The sequence below is a fragment of the Oncorhynchus mykiss genome, chromosome 20 (assembly GCF_057628025.1).
Source record: "Oncorhynchus mykiss isolate SJ-2025 chromosome 20, ASM5762802v1, whole genome shotgun sequence".
In the NCBI taxonomy this organism is placed as follows: Eukaryota; Metazoa; Chordata; class Actinopteri; order Salmoniformes; family Salmonidae; genus Oncorhynchus; species Oncorhynchus mykiss.
Genome location: NC_143041.1, coordinates 26,366,310 through 26,385,298, shown reverse-complemented (window position 1 = coordinate 26,385,298; position 18,989 = coordinate 26,366,310). Strand labels below are relative to the sequence as shown.

Below are 18,989 nucleotides of genomic sequence, written 5' to 3'. Positions count from 1 at the left end.
CTAAGTGTTTTTCTGTTTTGGTGAAGAAATGCTTGAGTTTACTGGCAATTAAAAATATCTGGGTCTTTATTTTGATGAACGGCACATTTCCCCTGGCCAACTCAGTAAATAGAGCTCTTTGGGGAGGTATATGAAAAACAAAAAACACTCAAAGATATTGGTTTCGCCACGTATTTCAAACTGTGTCAGACATGCGTGTCTCCTGTTCTGGACTATTCAGCAGGAGTGTGGGTTGCTAACAGGTATCTCAAAAACCCTAACAGAGCAGGATGTAATTTTTTTAGGTATCCACAAGTTTGCGCCTATACTGACAATAACTAGGCACACGGGCTGGGAACCGTGTGAGGTGAGATGGAAGCATGTATGGTGAGACTGTTGGATATGCCAATTGCCAGAATAGCAAGAAAAGTTTTTCAATGGGATCTCTCCATATGAGAGCATAGGCAACTGATGGTTTGGGCTAGGCCCGTTAGTTCCAGTGAAGGGAAATCTTAACACAACCACATACAATGACATTCTAAACTATTCTGTACTTCCAACTTTGTGGCAACAGTTTGGGGAAAGTCCTTTCCTGTTTCAGCATGACAATGCCGCCGTGCACAAAGCGAGGTCCATACAGAAATGGTTTGTCGCGATCGCTGTAGAAGAACTTGACTGGCCTGCATAGAGCCCTGACCTCAATCCCATCTAACACCTTTGGTATGAATTGGAACACCAACTGCGAGCCAGGCCTAATTGCCCAACATCAGTGCCAGACCTCACTAAAGCTCTTGTAGCTGAATGGAAGCACATTCCTGTAGCAATGTTCCAACATCTAGTGGAATGCCTTCCCAGAAGAGAGGAGGCTGTTATGGCAGCAAAGGGGGGACCAACTCCACATTAATACCCATGATTTTGGAATGAGATTTTTGATGAAAAGGTGTCCAAATACCTTTGGTTATGTAGTGTATATTATGTACAACCTAACTAAAAGCAAGAGATCGCTATGTGCACAGGTAAGATCAGGGATATGAACTGCGTATTGAAACAGGTAAGATCAGGGATATGAACTGCGTATTGAAACAGGTAAGATCAGGGATATGAACTGCGTATTGAAACAGGTCAGAACAGGGATATTGACCAGCGTATTGAAACAGGTAAGATCAGGGATATGAACTGCGTATTGAAACAAGTCAGATCGGGGATATTGACCTGCGTATTGAAACAAGTCAGATCAGGGATCAGAAAGTCACAAGTCATATAATAAGTTGCATGGACTCACTCTGTGTGTAATACTAGTGTTTAACATGATTTTTGAATAAATACCTAATCTCTGTACCCCACAAATACAATTACAATGCCCTCCACTAATATTGTCACCCTTAGTAAATATGAGCAAAACAGGCTGTTTATGCATATATTTGCTGTTTATCCTCTTGGTCTTTCTTTAAAAATATTCACAAAAATCAAACCTTGAATTGAAGTAAAATGATAGAAAAAAATTTATGTGAAATAAATATCTTTCTTCGAAACGTGTGCCACAATTATTAGCACTCTAAAATTCTTAAGTTCACCCAAGTGATTAGGGAAACTTAAGTGGTAAACCATGACTTCCTTTTTCACTGGGGTATAAATATGAGGTGACACACAGGCCTTTTTCACTGGGGTATAAATATGAGGTGACACACAGGCCTTTTTCACTGGGGTATAAATATGAGGTGACACACAGGCCTTTTTCACTGGGGTATAAATATGAGGTGACACACAGGCCTTTTTCACTGGGGTATAAATATGAGGTGACACACAGGCCTTTTTCACTGGGGTATAAATATGAGGTGACACACAGGCCTTTTTCACTGGGGTATAAATATGAGGTGACACACAGGCCAAGTTCCCATAGTCATCCATCACTATGGGAAAGAACCAAGAATACAGTAATGATGTGGGAAATAAGGTTGTTGAGCTGCACAAATCAGGAAATGGCTGTAAGAAAATAGTTCAACGGTTGAAAATTCCCATTTCCACTATCAGGGCAATAATTCAGAAGTTTAAAGCTACTTGAGATGTTAACAATCGTCCTGGAAGAGGACGTGTGTCTAAATCGACCCCGCGCACAGTTAGGAGGATGGTTCCAGTGTCCAAAAAATCTCAAAGGATCACAGCTGTAGAATTGTAGATGTTAGTCAGAGAGTCTCCAAAACTACGATCAAAAGTCTTTGTTTTTTATGGCAACAAATTCAAGCGCCTACAGTTTTCCAAACGTGGAACTTTCAATGTGATTGGGTTCTATGGTCAGATAAGACCAAAATAGATATTTTTGGAAACAAACACCAGAGGTAGATTTGGCGTAGACAGAAAAATAGAAAAGTACCTCATCCCCACTGTGAAGTATGGTGGTTGATCTTTGATGTTGTGGGGCTCTTTTTCTTCTAACGGCCCTGGACAAATTGCTAGGATACATGGTATCCTGGACTCCATCAAGTACCAGCAGATATTAAATCAAAACCTGACTACCTCTGCTCGGAAGCTTAAACTGGGCCGTGGTTAGATCTTCTAGCAGGACAATGACCCAAAGCACTCATAATCAACATAAAAATGGTTCACTGACCACGGAATCAAGGTTTTGCCATGGCCATCCCAGTCCCCTGACCTAAACCCCATAGAAAACCTGTGGGATGAGTTGAAGAGGAGAGTAAACAAGCGTAGACCTTGGGAATCTGAAGGATTTGGCGAGATTCTGCATGGAGGAATGGTCTCAGATCCCTTGCCATGTGTTCTCCAACCTCATTACGAATTATAGGAGAAGACTCAGAGCTGTTATCTTGGCAAAGGGAGGTTGCACAAAGTATTGAATGAAGGGATGCCAATAATTGTGGCACACATACAGTTGAAGTCAGAAGTTTACAGACACTTAGATTGGAGTATTTAAAACTTGTTTTTCAACCACTCCACAAATTTCTTATTAATTAACGAACTATAGTTTTGGCAAGTCGGTTAGGACATCTACTTTGTGCATGACACAAGTCATTTTTCAAACAATTGTTTATAGACAGATTATTTCACTCATAATTCACTATCACAATTCCAGTTGGTCAGAAGTTTACAATACACTAAGTTGACTGTGCCTTTAAACAGCTTGGAAAATTCCAGAAAATGTCATGGCTTTAGAAGCTTCTGATAGGCTAATTGACATCATTTGAGTCAATTGGAGGTGTAGCTGTGGATGTATTTCAAGGCCTACCTTCAAACTCAGTGCCTCTTTGCTTGACATCATGGGAAAATCAAAAGAAATCAGCCAAGACCTCCGAAAAAAAATTACGTCTGGTTCTACCTTGGGAACAATTTCCAAATGCCTGAAGGTACCACGTTCATCTATACAAACAATAGTATGCAAGTATAAACACCATGGGGCCACGCAGCCGTCATACCGCTCAGGAAGGAGACGCGTTCTGTCTCCTAGAGATGAACGTACTTTGGTACGAAAAGTGCAAATCAATCCCAGAACAACAGCAAAGGACCTTGTGAAGATGCTGGAGGAAACCGGTACAAAAGTATCTATATCCACAGTAAAAACGAGTCCTACATCGACATAACCTGAAAGGCCGCTCAGCAAGGAAGAAGCCATTGCTAAAAAAACGCCTTAAAAAAGTCAGAATACGGTTTGCAACTGCACATGGGGACAAAGATCGTACTTTTTGGAGAAATGTCCTCTGGTCTGATGAAACAAAAATAGAACTGTTTGGCCATAATGACCATCATTATGTTTGGAGGAAAAAGGGGGAGGCTTGCAAGCCGAAGAACATCATCCCAACCGTGAAGCACAGGGGTGGCAGCATCATGTTGTGGGGATGCTTTGCTGCAGGAGGGACTGGTGCACTTCACAAAATAGATGGCATCAAGAGGAAATAAAATTATGTGGATATATTGAAGCAACATCTCAAGACATCAGTCAGGAATTTAAAGCTTGGTCACAAATGGGTCTTCCAAATGGACAATGACCCCAAGCATACTTCCAAAGTTGTGGCAAAATGGCTTAAGGACAACAAAGTCAAGGTATCGGAGTGGCCATCACAAAGCCCTGACCTCAATCCTATAGAACATTTGTGGGCAGAACTGAAAAAGCGCATGCAAGCAAGGAGGCCTACAAACCTGACTCAGTTACACCAGCTCTGTAAGGAGGAATGGGTCAAAATTCACCCAACTTATTGTGGGAAGCTTGTGGAAGGTTACCCAAAACATTTGACCCCAGTTAAACAATTAAAAGGCAATACTATCAAATACCACCCTGCATCCCACTGCTGGTTCGCTTCTGAAGCTAAGCAGGGTTGGTCCTGGTCAGTACCTGGATGGGAGACCAGATGCTGTTGGAAGTGGTGTTGGAGGGCCAGTAGGAGGCACTCTTTCCTCTGGTCTAAAAAAAAAAAAAGAAATATCCCAATGCCCCAGGGCAGTGATTGGGGACACTGCCCTGTGTAGGGTGCTGTCTTTTGGATGGGATGTTAAACTGGTGTCCTGGCTAAATTCCCAATCTGGCCCTCGAACCATCACGGTCACCTAATAATCCCCAGTTTACAATTGGCTCATTCATCCCCCTCCTCTCCCCTGTAACTTTTCCCCAGGTCGTTGCTGCAAATGAGAACGTGTTCTCAGTCAACTTACCTGGTAAAATAATGGATAAATACTAATTGAGGGTATGTAAATTTCTGACCCATTGGGAATGTGATAAAATAAATAAAAGCTGAAATAAATCATTCTCTCTACTATTATTCTGACATTTCACATTCTTAAAATAAAGTAGTGATTTTTACAAGGATTAAATGTCAGGAATTGTGAAAAACTGAGTTTAAATGTATTTGGCTGAGGTGCATGTAAACTTCCGACTTCCACTGTATATTTAAGAAAAATATTTGTTTTATGATAAGAATTAATTTTTTCTTTCAATTATTTTACTTTAATTAAAGGTTTGATTTAATAAACAATAAAGAAAAACATTTCACTGCCAGTTTTACTCATATTTACCAAGGGTTCCAATGTTAGTCAAGGCACTGTATCTGTAAAGTCCCTCAGTCGAGCAGTTATTTTCAAACACAAATTCAACCACAAAGACCAGGGAGGTTTTCCAATGCCTCGCAAAGAAGGCACCTATTGGTAGATAAAATAAATAAATAGAAGCAGACATTGAATCGAGCATGAAGTTATTAATTAAACTTTGGATGGTGTATTAATACACCCAGTCACTACAAAGATACAGGCATCCTTTTTAACTCAGTTGCCGGAGAGGAAGGAAACCACTCAGGGATTTCACCATGAGGCGAATGGTGACTTTAAAAAACATACAAAGTTTAATGGCTGTGATAGGAGAAAACTGAGGATGGATCTACAACAGTGTAGGTACTCCACAATACTAACCTAAATGACAGAGTGGAAAGGAAGGAAAGATATTCAAAAACATGCATCCTGTTTGCAACAAGGCCTAAAGTAATACTGCAAAAAATGTGGCAAAGCAATTGACTTTATGTCCTGAATACAAAGTGTTATGTTTGGGACAAATCCAATACAACACATTGCTGAGCACCACTCTCCATATTTTCAAGCATAGTGGTGGTGGCTGCAGCATGTTATGGGTACGCTTGTAATCGTTAAGGACTGCCAAAGCTGATTCTAACATGTATTGACTCAGGGGGTTGAATACTTATTTCATTAAGATATATTAGTGTTTATTTTTCATATCATAAAAAAATATATAATTTTTCTTCCACTTTCACCATTCGAGTATTTTGTGTAGATTGTTGACAAAAAATTACAATGAAATCGATTTTAATCCTGCTTTATAACACATCAAAATGGGGAAAAAGTCAAAGGGTGTGAATACTTTCTGAAGGCACTCAACAGACTGTATATATGTTGATGTCTTTATCTAGCCTTTATTTAACTAGGCAAGACATTTGACCTAGATAGTTTGTGTGTATGTATTGATGTGTAGGCTACATGTGCCTTTCTGTTTAAAAATGGATGTAGTTCTGTCCTTGAGCTGTTCTTGTCTGTTACTGTTCTGTATTATGTCATGTTTCATGTTTTGTGTGGACCCCAGGAAGAGTTGCTGCTGCTTTTGCAACAGCTAATGGGGATCCTAATAAAATACGCCCCCAAAAATACATTGATCCAATTAATTTACATAATGTTCATGCCCTTAATGAATCATCAAGAACCAATATTGTCACAGATTCGTTCCTGCTTTGGACTTCCATATGTAGAATACCACAATAACAACACCATTGGTATGTGTGTACAGTATGAACCCCTTTATTCATTAGTCTCTCTGTGCCACTGTTTTTTAAGGCAGACTGTTAGGCTAAAAGGTAGGACAGAAGGTACAAGAGAAGCCCTCCAAAGACAGGAGTGTTGTGGAGGGCCAGGAGTTTTTCTTTCTCCTGACCATGTGACCTGATAGGGCAACACGTTGGGCTCTAGTCGTGAAATGACCAGGAAACACTCTAGGCTCTAGTTACAGCCTACAACTAGGGTCCAGAGTTTCTCCTGGTCAGGTCACATGATCTGGGGAAAAACTCCTGGTCCTAGCCATGAGACACAAACAGTAAATGAACCTTAGTAGCGGTCCTGTAGAAGTGGCTACGACAACATCACTTAATGTCTGAGTAGAAAGAACAGCTAGATCAATAGAAGTGCTTTGTTATGAATAGAACCAGGGTCCTGTTTCTCCATTCCAAGTTTAACAAACAATATGTAACAGCAGTGCTGTTTGTCTGGGTGAATGAACAAAAAATAAATTTGTTGTTTATCATTAATATTTTATATTTGTGCTTCAAAATAAGATTGGTAATCATTTCATCATTTGCTCCTATTATTGATGTGTGCATACTGATTTGCAGTCTTCCCCAGTGCGTTATCATCTGCATCTTCCTGTTTAAATCTCATTTTAACAGTTCTGATTGGACAGCTGACTGGGGGGCGGTCACAAGAACAACTTCCACCACATGCAATCTCTTATTTTTTCCCCCGAAGTAATCTCTATACTTGAGTAATATGTATGTATTTAGGATTTCTATTTCATACAAGTTAAAGCAGTGTACAAACTGCATCTGTAAATGACTTTTCATGCACTTGATCAAGCGGCTTCTCTTCAAGTGTTACCCAACTGTAAGACATTCATCTATGATCTATTTACTGTTAAGTCTCCTGCTAAGTCACATTCAGTCCACAATCATTGGGACGTCTGGATAATCAGTCCAGCAGTAATATTTGTATTAAAAGTCCTAAAATTGTGTGAGGGAATATGCAATTGTGCACATTATCGTATGGTAACAGATTGGCAAAATAAATATAAAAGATGAATGCTCATTGCCTTGGTTAATGTTAGGTAAAAGGATGATGTCAAAATAAAAAAATAGCATCCAAATTCTGACATTGACCAAGAAAACACCTGTTAGTTTTGTTTGAAGAACACTTTTCTCTGTCCCCACACCTCAATGCAAAAAAAGCTAGAAAACACTGTAGGTACCATGACCATGATACAGTTTCACTACAAAACTGAGTAAAATCAGGAAACAGTCCTCCCATCTTGTTTTAATGTTTGTCCGAGGCCCAGTTAGTCCATGTGTGGTCTTTGAGTGAATCCTCCGTTCAGGAGAGCAGGCATAGTTAGCCTCTGGGGTTCTCAGAAATAGAGGATAAAAAGCCCTGCTGTTGCCTCTCCCTTCCATAACCTCCATTGTCCGTCTCTGTCTCAGGCTCTGAGTTAGTCCAGGAGCAGGAAGTACCCCTCAGTATCAGCAAATCAAAGAAAAGGTAAAAAGTCAGAGTGTAGAGGGTAGAGGTTAGAGGTCGCCGCTCTGGGGCTCTGGGTTGCGGCCCTCCTGGTTGCGGTTGCAACCCAGTCTGGGGAAGCGTGACGAGGCTTTGGACCGGGCTGTCTTACTGCTCCCCTCGCTGGCCACTGGTGTGTCCCTGGGAGGAGACAAAAGGTCAAGAATTCAGCAAAGGAAACCAGAGGTTAGTAATGCCACTTTTTATTTTATTCTTGGCACCAACCAGAACTTGAGGCTGGAACTTGAACTGTGTTCCTGTGAATGTGCCATTTTCGGCAGAACGTGCTGGCTGCTGACACTAAGGGCGACACTTTTGGGATGAGGTGAGACCGAGTCACCTCCCAAGAAAGGAGTGATGACAAGTGAAGCTTTTGAAGAATCAGGTTCTAATCTCTCTCTTCATCTAAGCCCTCGTCCTAACCAGGTGCCCACTCAGTCATTCATAAAAGAAAGGTCACCATTTTGGATGAGTCATCAATGCTAAGACAGCTCTACTGTTAATGTAGATATCATCAACTCAGATCTTTATTCAGCAGAAGAATGGCACCAGAGGGGATGGCTGCCGTTTTACGGGCTCCTAACCAATTGTGCTATTTTGTGTGTTTTTTTCGCATTTGTTTATTTTGTTGATGCTACCGTCTACTAAGACCGAAAAGAGCTTCTGGATATCAGAACAGCGATTACTCACCTCAAACTGGACAAAGATGATTTTTTATGAGTCAGACTCAAAGGATATAATGTTCCCAGACAAGGCCCAAACCCCCGTCATTCACATGAAGAAAATAAAGAAATACATGGGGCGGAGATCAGGATGCCTTGTGAGAATTAGTCGGCGAGTGGGTAACCCGCCTCTACCATCCATTCTATTAGCCAACTGTCACACCCTGATCTGTTTCACTTGTCCTTGTGATTGTCTCCACCCCCCTCCAGGTATCGCCCATCTTCCCCATTATGCCATGTTCTCTGTTTGTCCGTTCCCAGTTCGTCTTGTTTGTCAAGTCAACCAGCGTTTTGTTTCTCAGCTCCTGCTTTTTCCCAGTCTCTCTTTTCTCGCCCTCCTGATTTTGACCCTCGCCTGCCTGACCACTCTGCCTGACCCTGAGCCTGCCTACTGTCGTGGAAATTCAAATTCAGTACTGGTATCCACAGGTGACCGCTACCTCTCAGATCATAGGCAGGTCCAGCTGCTCAATAATAAACATGAATCACCCTGAGATCTCAATTTCTGATCTCCTGTGCACAGTTTACCCAGATCTTCAGGAGCGGTCAACAGGTGAAGTTGCAGATCACCTCCTCGTTGCCAAGAATGTTGTGGAAATTCAGTACTGAGAGAGACTTGGTCATTTCTTCAAACAATCATCTTTATTTAATATTGATTAATTATTCACATAATGAAGCCGTCAGCCCAGAAGTCTTGACTGTCGGACCGAGTTCTTGAACCATACAGAGAATACTGTGTCTTTATATACCAAACCTAAAAATGCTTCAACCATGGCTGGCTCCACCCTTCCCATATAGTTTGGGATCATCCTGTCTTTATCTGCCCCTGGCGTTATCTTAACCCCCAACTCTGGCCTAATTTCCTAGATGCCAGGATGTCTGAGAACCACTGAGGCCTTTGTTCTACACCTCTCTAGTCACAATCACCCCACATCCTGTCACTGGAATGCCAGCTGTCGGTTTTATCACCAGGTCAATCAATGTCCACGACACCCAGACTAGATGCAGGAAGCTAGAGTGGACACCATAACACTCAGCATTAGCAGGACAGACATGTCTTACTGTTCGTTAAGTAAATCATTGTTACATGTCCAACAAATAAAGTGAATACATCATTTTCCCCTCACACTACCAACCTGTACCTTTGACCCCCACTGGATTTTTGACCGCTGCTTATCCTGAGCCTGCCTCCCGTCCGGTACCGTTGCCTCACCTCTGGTTTCCTGACACCTGCCTGCCTTGACCTGTCTATTGTCTGCCCCTATTGGATCATTAAACTATTGTTTTTTTTGACGTGTTCTGCATCTGGGTCTTACCTTCATACTTGATACCAACGTGCAATTACTGGAGAATAACCTGGATGAGCTCCGTTCGAGACTATCATACCAACAGGACATTAACCTCTTGAACCTCTGGGGGCAGTATTTCATTTTTGGATGAAAAACGTTCCTGTTTTAAACAAGATATTTTGTCACGGAAAGATGCTCAACTATGCATATAATTGACAGCTTTGGAAAGAAAACACTCTGACGTTTCCAAAACTGCAAAGATATTGTCTGTGAGTGCCACAGAACTAATGCTACAGGCGAAACCAAGATGAAATTTCATACAGGAAGTGAGCCAGATTTTTGAGGCGCTGTGTTCCAATGTCTCCTTATATGGCTGTGAATGCGCAAGGAGAGAGCCTACACTTTCTGTCGTTTCCCCAAGGTGTTTGCAGCATTGTGACGTATTTGTAGGCATATCATTGGAAAATTGACCATAAGAGACTACAATTACCAGGTGTCCGCTCTGTGTCCTCCGTCTAAACTATTGAGTAATCTCCAGGTGCGCGCATTTTTCCATTTTGAACAGAGGAGAAACCAAACTGCCACGAGTGACTTATCATCGAATAGATATGTGAAAAACACCTTGAGGATTGATTCTAAACAACGTTTGCCATGTTTCTGTCGATATTATGGAGTTAATTTGGAAAAAAGTTTGCGTTGTAATGACTGAATTTTCGGGGGGTTTTCTCAGCCAAACGTGATGAACAAAACGGAGCGATTTCTCCTACACAAATAATCTTTTTGGAAAAACTGAACATTTGCTATCTAACTGAGAGTCTCCTCATTGAAAACATCCGAAGTTCTTCAAAGGTAAATTATTTTATTTGAATGCTTTTCTTGTTTTTGTGAAAATATTGCCTGCTGAATGCTAGGCTTAATGCTATGCTAGCTATCAATACTCTTACACAAATGCTTGTGTAGCTATGGTTGAAAAGCATTTTTTGAAAATCTGAGATGACAGTGTTGTTAACAAAAGGCTAAGCTTGTGAGCCAATATATTTATTTAATTTCCTTTGCGATTTTCATGAATAGTTAACGTTGCGTTATGGTAATGAGCTTGGGGCTTTAATTACGCTCCCGGATACGGGATTGCTCGTCGCAACAGGTTAAAAACTGTAATATCGTATTACTGAGTCGTGGCTGAACGATGACACGGATAATATACAGTTGGCAGGGTTTTCCGTGCATCGGGGGAAAAAAACAGTCTAGTAAGACGAGGGGTGGGGGTGTGTGTCTATTTGTCAATAACAGCTGGTGCATGAAGTCTAATATTAAGGTAGACTCGAGGTATTGCTCGCCTGAGGTAGAGTACCTCATGATAAGCTGTAGACCACACTATCTACCAAGAGTTTTCATCTATATTTTTTGTAGCCGTCTATTTACTACCACAAACCGACGCTTGCACGAAGACCGCACTCAACGAGCTGTATGAGGCCATATGCAAACAAGAAAATGCTCATCCAGAAGCGGCACTCCTAGTGGCTGTGGACTTTAATGCAGGGAAACTTAAATCTGTTTTACCTCATTTCTACCAGCATGTCAAATGTGCAACTAAAGGGGAAAAAAACTCTAGACCATCTTCACTCCACACACAGAGACGCGTACAAAACTCTCCCTCACCCTCCATTTGGAAAATCTGACCATAATTCTACCCTTCTGATTCCTGCTTACAAGCAAAAAGTGAAGCAGGAAGTACCAGTTAATCGCTTAATAAGGAAGTGGTCAGACGATGCGGATGCTACGCTACAGGACTGTTTTCCTAGCACAGACTGGAATATGTTCCAGGATTCATCAAATGGCATTGGGGAATATACCACCTCAGTCACCAGCTTCATCTACAAGTGCATCGATGACGTTCCCCCCACAGTGACCGTACGTACATTTCCCAACCAGAAGTCATGTATAACAGGCAACATCCACACCAAGCTAAATGCTAGAGCTGCCGCTTTCAAGGAGCGGGACAGTAATCCGGACGCTTATAAAAAAATTAAGTGCTTTGAAAGGCTGGTCATGGCTCACATCAAACACCATCATCCCGGAAACCCTAGACCCACTTCAATTCGCATACAGCCCCAACAGATCCACAGAAGACTCAATCTCAATCATACTCCACACTGCCCTTTCCCACCTGGAGAAAAGGAACACCTATGTGCGAATGCTGTTTATTGACTACAGCTCAGCGTTCAACATAGTGCCCACAAAGCTCATCACTAAGCTATGGACCCAGGGACAAGACACCTCCCTCTGCAACTGGATCCTGGACTTCCTGACGGCCCGCCCCCCAGGTGGTAAGGGTAGGCAACAAAACATCTGCCACTCTAATCCTCAACACAGGGGCCCCTTAGGGGTGCGTGCTTAGTCCCCTCCTGTACTCCCTGTTCACCCACAACTGTGTGGCCAGGCATGAATCAAACACCATCATTAAGTTTGCAGATGACACAAGTCAACCAGGCCTGATCACCAACAACGATGAGACAGCCTATAGGAAGGAGGTCAGAGACCTGGCAGTGTGGTGACAGGACAACAACCTCTCCCTCAATGTGAGCAAGACAAAGGATATTATCATGGACTACAGGAAAAGGATGGCCGAACACGCCCCCATTGACATCGACGGGGCTGTAATGGAGCGGGTTGAGAGTTTTAAGTTCCTTGGTGTCCACATCACCAACAAAATATCATGGTCCAAACACACCAAGAAAGTCGTGAAGAGGGCACGACAACACCTTTCCCCCCTCAGGAGACTGAAAAGATTTGGCATGGGTCCCCAGATCCTCAAAAAGTTCTACAGCTGCACCATTGAGAGCATCCTAACTGGTTGCATCACCTCCTGGTATGGCAACTGCTCAACATCCAGAGGGTAGTGCGTACAGCCCAGTACATCACTGGGGCCAAGCTTCCTGCCATCCAGGACCTATATAATAAATAGGTGGTCAAAGACTCCAGTCACCAGAGTCATAGGCTGTTCTCTCTGCTACCGCATGGCAAGCGGTACCGGAGTGCCAATTCTAGGTCCAAAAGGCCTTACCAGCTTCTACCCCCAAGCCATAAGACTGCTGAACAATTAATCAAATTTCCACCCGGACTATTTGTATTGACACCCACCCACCCTTTGTTTTTACACTGCTGCTACTCGCTGTTTATTATCTATGCATAGTCACTTTACCCCTACCTACATGTACAAATTACCTCGACTAACATGTACCACCGAACATTGACTCGGAATCGGTACCCCTCATAATTTGTTATTTTTTTACTTTAGTTTATTTAGTAAATATTTTCTTAACTCTATTTTCTTAACTGCATTGTTGGTTAAGGGCTTGTAAGTTAGTATTTCACAGTAAGGTCTACAACCTGTTGTATTCGGCGCATGTGACAAATCAAATTTTATTTGATAATTTTATCTCAGAGTTTTAGAACCTCTGTGTTATGACTATCAGCTGCTACAGGACAGAATTCTTGTTGGGATCTGTGATTGGTCGTGCTCACCGAGTGGTCACAGCCTCAATTGGTGTGAATGATGCAGGAAATGACTGGATGCTATGACTGAGCTGGCACAAGAAGTCACTTTCAAGGTGTTCACAAAACAATTTGCATTATCTATCGCACACGCACACAGATGTGTCAGGAAATGTATTATTATGAAGTACTTTGTGAAATGCGTGTTTTTCCCATCTGACATGGCACACTCTGACGCATGTACACACACACACACAGACACACACACACACACACACACACACACAGAGTGGGGTCACTCACTGGCAGAAGGGCAGCAGCTGCAGCAGGGTCTCCTTGGTGGGTTTAGCAGAGAACTCTGGCAGGGTCTGGATCAGCTTGTTCAACACCATCCTCAGGTACGACTGGAGCTGTTTCCTACGCTCCTCTACAAACTTGGCATCCTAAGGAGAAGAGAGGACAGAGGCAAGGGAGACATTAAAACTGTACCATACAGAATGAGAGGGAAAGTACAGGTAGGAGTTATAGATAAGTGTGTAGGGTAAGTGGGTGGAGAATGATGCCAGCTGTCAGATTAGATAAGGTCCCAGCTGCCATGTCTCATTTAATGGTTTGTTTGCATGGAAATGTAACACCTCCTTTTCTCTGTCTCTCTCACTCTCACTCAGTGACACACTGTGCCTCTCTCAGTCCTTGTCTCTAGCCCCTATGCTCTGTGGATGTCAAAATTCCAATCAATCAATTGAAAACTGTGGGTGTACAATGTAACACTTTTGAAGTTTATATATAAGAACCATCAGAAAAATGTTAAATTAACACTTTTCAAAGCGTTGCTCTTTTAACACTGTCATAGTGTCCTTTTCCTTACTCCAATGGTGTAGATACTATTACAGTAGGTGACGACAACTCTGAGTGTTGTCCAACTGATACTTTTCAACACCAGTGGCATTCACATTTTACAACTCAGTGTGAAAGGTACACTGCTATGGTGTTCAAAAATACCGTGAATTTAACTTCTTGAGTACAGGGGGCAGGATTTTAGTTTTTGGCTAAAAAACGTACCCATTTGAAACTGCCTAATTCTCAGGCGCAGAAACTAGAATATGCATATAATTAGGATAGAAAACACTCTAAAGTTTCCAAAACTGTCTAAATATTGTCTGTGAGGATAACAGAACTGATATTGCAGGCGAAAACCTGAACAAAATCAAACCAGGTTGTGCTGGTTTTCCTGAAAGCTCTCTGTTCCATTGGATGCTTTGCCTCCATTTAAAGGGATATCAACCAGATTCCTTTTCCTATGGCTTTCTCAAGGTGTCAACCGTCTTTAGACATAGTTTCAGGCTTTTATTTAGAAAAATGAGCGAGAAAGATAACATCGCGTCAGTGGATAGCTGGGTGTTCGCAGAGTTTTGCTTGCGCAACAGAGTGGGGCAGCCATTGTCTCTCCCTCTCCTATTGAAAAAGTGACTGTCCCGGTTGATATATTATCAATTATTTATTTTAAAAACAACCTGAGGATTGATTATAAAAAACATTTGACATGTTTCTGTGGACATTATGAATACTTTTTGGAATTTTTGTCTGCGATGTCGTGACCGCTCGAGCCTGTGGATTTCTGAACATAATGCGCCAAACAAATGGAGGTATTTTGGATATAAAAATAATCTTTATGGAACAAAAGGAACATTTATTAACATTTATTAACTGGGAGTGCAAACATCTGAATATCATCAAAGGTAAGCAATTTAATCTATTGCTTTTCTGACTTTCGTGACCAAGATTAATTGAAGTTTATGAACATTGATAACAAAATTCTCATAACACAGTCTCCTACTTTTTCTAGCTGTCTGTCTTTCCAGTTAACAGTTAATTGTAGAGTTACCACCATTGGCTATGTTTGTTAGACAGACACGGTTGTTGCATTCATTCACTTAAGTTAATGTGAGTGAGTGCTTAAGTAATTGTGTTATCATTCAAATAAAACACTTTAGGACAAAACATTTTATATATATATATATATATAGTAAATCAAATTCTGTCACATGCGCAGAATACGTAGACCTTACAGTGAAATGCTCACCAACAATGCTTTAATAAGTCTGAAGAAAAACAAAGTATTTAGTAAAGAATAAATAAGTAAAATATAGAAAATAAAAGAAACAAATAATTAAACAGCAGCAGTAAAATAACAATAGCGAGGCTATGTACAGGGGGTACCGGTACAGAGTCAATGTGCTGGGGCACCAGTTAGTCGAGGTAGTTGAGGTAATATGTACATTAAGGTAGAGCTAAAGTGACTATGCATAGATAATAAACAAAAAGTAGCAGCAGCGTAAAAGAGGAGTCAGGGTAGCCCTTTGATTAGCTGTTCAGGAGTCTTATGGCTTGGAGGTAGAAGCTGTTAAGAAGCCTTTTGGACCTAGACTTGGCGCTCCGGTATCGCTTGACGTGCTGTAGCAGAGAGAGCAGTCTATGAATAGGGTGATTAGAGTCTCTGACAATTTTTAGGGCCTTCCTCTGAAACCGCCTGGTATAGAGGTCCTGGATGGCAGGAAGCTTGGCCCCAGTGATGTACTGGGCCATATGCACCACCCTCTGTAGTGCCTTGCGGTCGGAGGCCGAGCAGTTGCCATCCCAGGCAGTGATGCAACCCGTCAGGATGCTCTCGATGGTGCAGCTGTAGAGCCTTTTGAGGATCTGAGGACCCATGCCAAATCTTTTCAGTCTCCTGAGGGGGAATAGGCTTTGTCGTGCTCTCTTCACGGCTGTCTTGGTGGGCTTGGACCATGTAAGTTTGTTGGTGATGTGGACGCCAAGGAACTTGAAGCTCTCAAACTGCTCCACTACAGCCTGAATTGTAAATAAATCACTGACAGTGTCAACAGCATAGCACACCCACACCTCGTCCTCCATGCTTCACGGTGGGAACCACACATATGGAGATCACCCATTCACCTACTATGGACTCATCAGACTAAAGGACAGAGTTTCACTATTCTAATGGCCATTGCTCATGTTTCTTGGCCCAAGCCAGTCTCTTCTTATTATTGATGTCCTTTAGTAGTGGTTTCCTTGCAGTAAATAGGGCTATCTTCTGTATACCACTCCTACCTTGTACACAACTGGTTGGCTGAAATGCATTAAGAAGGAAAGAAATTCCACAAATTAACAAGGCAATGTATTCCAGGTGACTACCTCATGAAGCTGGTTGAGAGAATGCCAAGCTGTCATCAAGGCAAAGAATCAAAAATCTATTTTGATTTTTTTTTTAAAAGTACCCCCTTTTTCTCCCCAATTTCGTGGTATCCAAATATTAGTAGTTACTGTCTTGTCTCATCGCTACAACTCCCGTACGGGCTCGGGAGAGACAAAGGTCGAGAGCCATGCGTCCTCCGAAACACAACCCAACCAAGCCGCACTGCTTCTTAACACAGCGCGCATCCAACCCGGAAGCCAGCCGCACCACCGTGCATCTAGCGACCTGGTCAGCGTGCACTGCGCCCAGCCTGCCACAGGAGTCGCTTGTGCGCGATGAGACAAGGATATGCCTACCGGCCAAACCCTCCCTAACCCGGACAACGCTAGGCCAATTGTGCGTCGCCCCACGGACCTCCCGGTCACGGCCGGCTGCGACAGAGCCTGGGCTCGAACCCAGAGTCTCTGGTGCAGCTAGCTGCAGTGCCTTAGACCACTGAGCCACCCGGGAGGCCCCTATTTTGATTTGAACACTTTTTTGGTTACTACATGATTCCATATGTGATATTGTAGTTTGGATATCTTCACTATTGTTCTACAACTTAGAAAATAGTAAAAATAAAGAAAAACCATTGAATGAGTAGGTTTGTCCAAACTTTTGACTGGTACTGTATATATATCTATCATAAGGTGTTACTTTGATGGCCTAGTTTCTGCCAAAGACAGTGGTCTGAAACTCCTGAGTTGTATTCACCTGCAGCAGTGCATGCTGGTAAATATGATAATAATGGGCATGGTTTTAAATGTTTTTGAGTGTTTTACTCTACATTGAGTGACATCATCACACTCAACTCTGGTTAGTAAAACAAACACAGGCGACACCCCGATTGAACAGTATATTAAAAGATATGAACAACAGCTGGTCTTCAGTTACAAAGTAATGCCACATCAACATCAAAACTGCTTACACCTTGGATACGAACACTGACAATTTTGTTGTACAGCTCTACTTACAGTGCCTTGCGAAAGTATTCGGCCCCCTTGAACTTTGCGACCTTTTGCCACATTTCAGGCTTCAAACATAAAGATATAAAACTGTATTTTTTTGTGAAAAATCAACAACAAGTGGGACACAATCATGAAGTGGAACGACATTTATTGGATATTTCAAACTTTTTTAACAAATCAAAAACTGAAACATTGGGCGTGCAAAATTATTCAGCCCCCTTAAGTTAATATTTGTAGCGCCACCTTTTGCTGCGATTACAGCTGTAAGTCGCCTGGGGTATGTCTCTATCAGTTTATCAGCTCCTTGCAAAACAGCTCGAGCTCAGTGAGGTTGGATGGAGAGCATTTGTGAACAGCAGTTTTCAGTTCTTTCCACAGATTCTCGATTGGATTCAGGTCTGGACTTTGACTTGGCCATTCTAACACCTGGATATGTTTATTTTTGAACCATTCCATTGTAGATTTTGCTTTATGTTTTGGATCATTGTCTTGTTGGAAGACAAATCTCCGTCCCAGTCTCAGGTCTTTTGCAGACTCCATCAGGTTTTCTTCCAGAATGGTCCTGTATTTGGCTCCATCCATCTTCCCATCAATTTTAACCATCTTCCCTGTCCGTGCTGAAGAAAAGCAGGCCCAAACCATGATGCTGCCACCACCATGTTTGACAGTGGGGATGGTGTGTTCAGGGTGATGAGCTGTGTTGCTTTTACGCCAAACATAACGTTTTGCATTGTTGCCAAAAAGTTCAATTTTGGTTTCATCTGACCAGAGCACCTTCTTCCACATGTTTGGTGTGTCTCCCAGGTGGCTTGTGGCAAACTTTAAACAACACTTTTTATGGATATCTTTAAGAAATGGCTTTCTTCTTGCCACTCTTCCATAAAGGCCAGATTTGTGCAATATACGACTGATTGTTGTCCTATGGACAGAATCTCCCACCTCAGCTGTAGATCTCTGCAGTTCATCCAGAGTGATCATGGGCCTCTTGGCTGCATCTCTGATCAGTCTTCTCCTTGTATGAGCTGAAAGTTTAGAGGGACGGCCAGGTCTTGGTAGATTTGCAGTGGTCTGATACTCATTCCATTTCAATATTATCGCTTGCACAGTGCTCCTTGGGATGTTTAAAGCTTGGGAAATCTTTTTGTATCCAAATCCGGCTTTAAACTTCTTCACAACAGTATCTCGGACCTGCCTGGTGTGTTCCTTGTTCTTCATGATGCTCTCTGCGCTTTTAACGGACCTCAGAGACTATCACAGTGCAGGTGCATTTATACGGAGACTTGATTACACACAGGTGGATTGTATTTATCTTCATTAGTCATTTAGGTCAACATTGGATCATTCAGAGATCCTCACTGAACTTCGGGAGAGAGTTTGCTGCACTGAAAGTAAAGGGGCTGAATAATTTTGCACGCCCAATTTTTCAGTTTTTGATTTGTTAAAAAAGTTTGAAATATCCAATAAATGTCGTTCC

General features: G+C 42.1%; 1 protein-coding gene across 6 annotated transcripts in view; it reads right to left on the bottom strand.

Moving 5' to 3' along the window:
- Positions 1-6,258: 6,258 nt before the first annotated feature.
- LOC110499160 (sorting nexin-29) overlaps positions 6,259-18,989 on the bottom strand; it is a 131,133-nt gene continuing 118,402 nt past the window's right edge. For 5 of the 6 annotated variants that reach the window (XR_016489446.1, XR_016489447.1, XR_016489449.1 and 2 more), the window contains 2 exons: positions 13,613-13,752; positions 6,259-7,944 (listed from right to left, as the gene is read on the bottom strand). Coding sequence is in view for 2 of the 6 variants with exons in the window: in XM_036955984.2 (XP_036811879.1) it covers positions 7,815-7,944; positions 13,613-13,752 (270 nt within the window). In the remaining 4 variants the exon portion in view is untranslated. Of the gene's footprint in view, positions 7,945-13,612; positions 13,753-18,989 lie in introns of those variants that run through there. The other variant, XR_016489448.1, reaches the window with a different exon arrangement.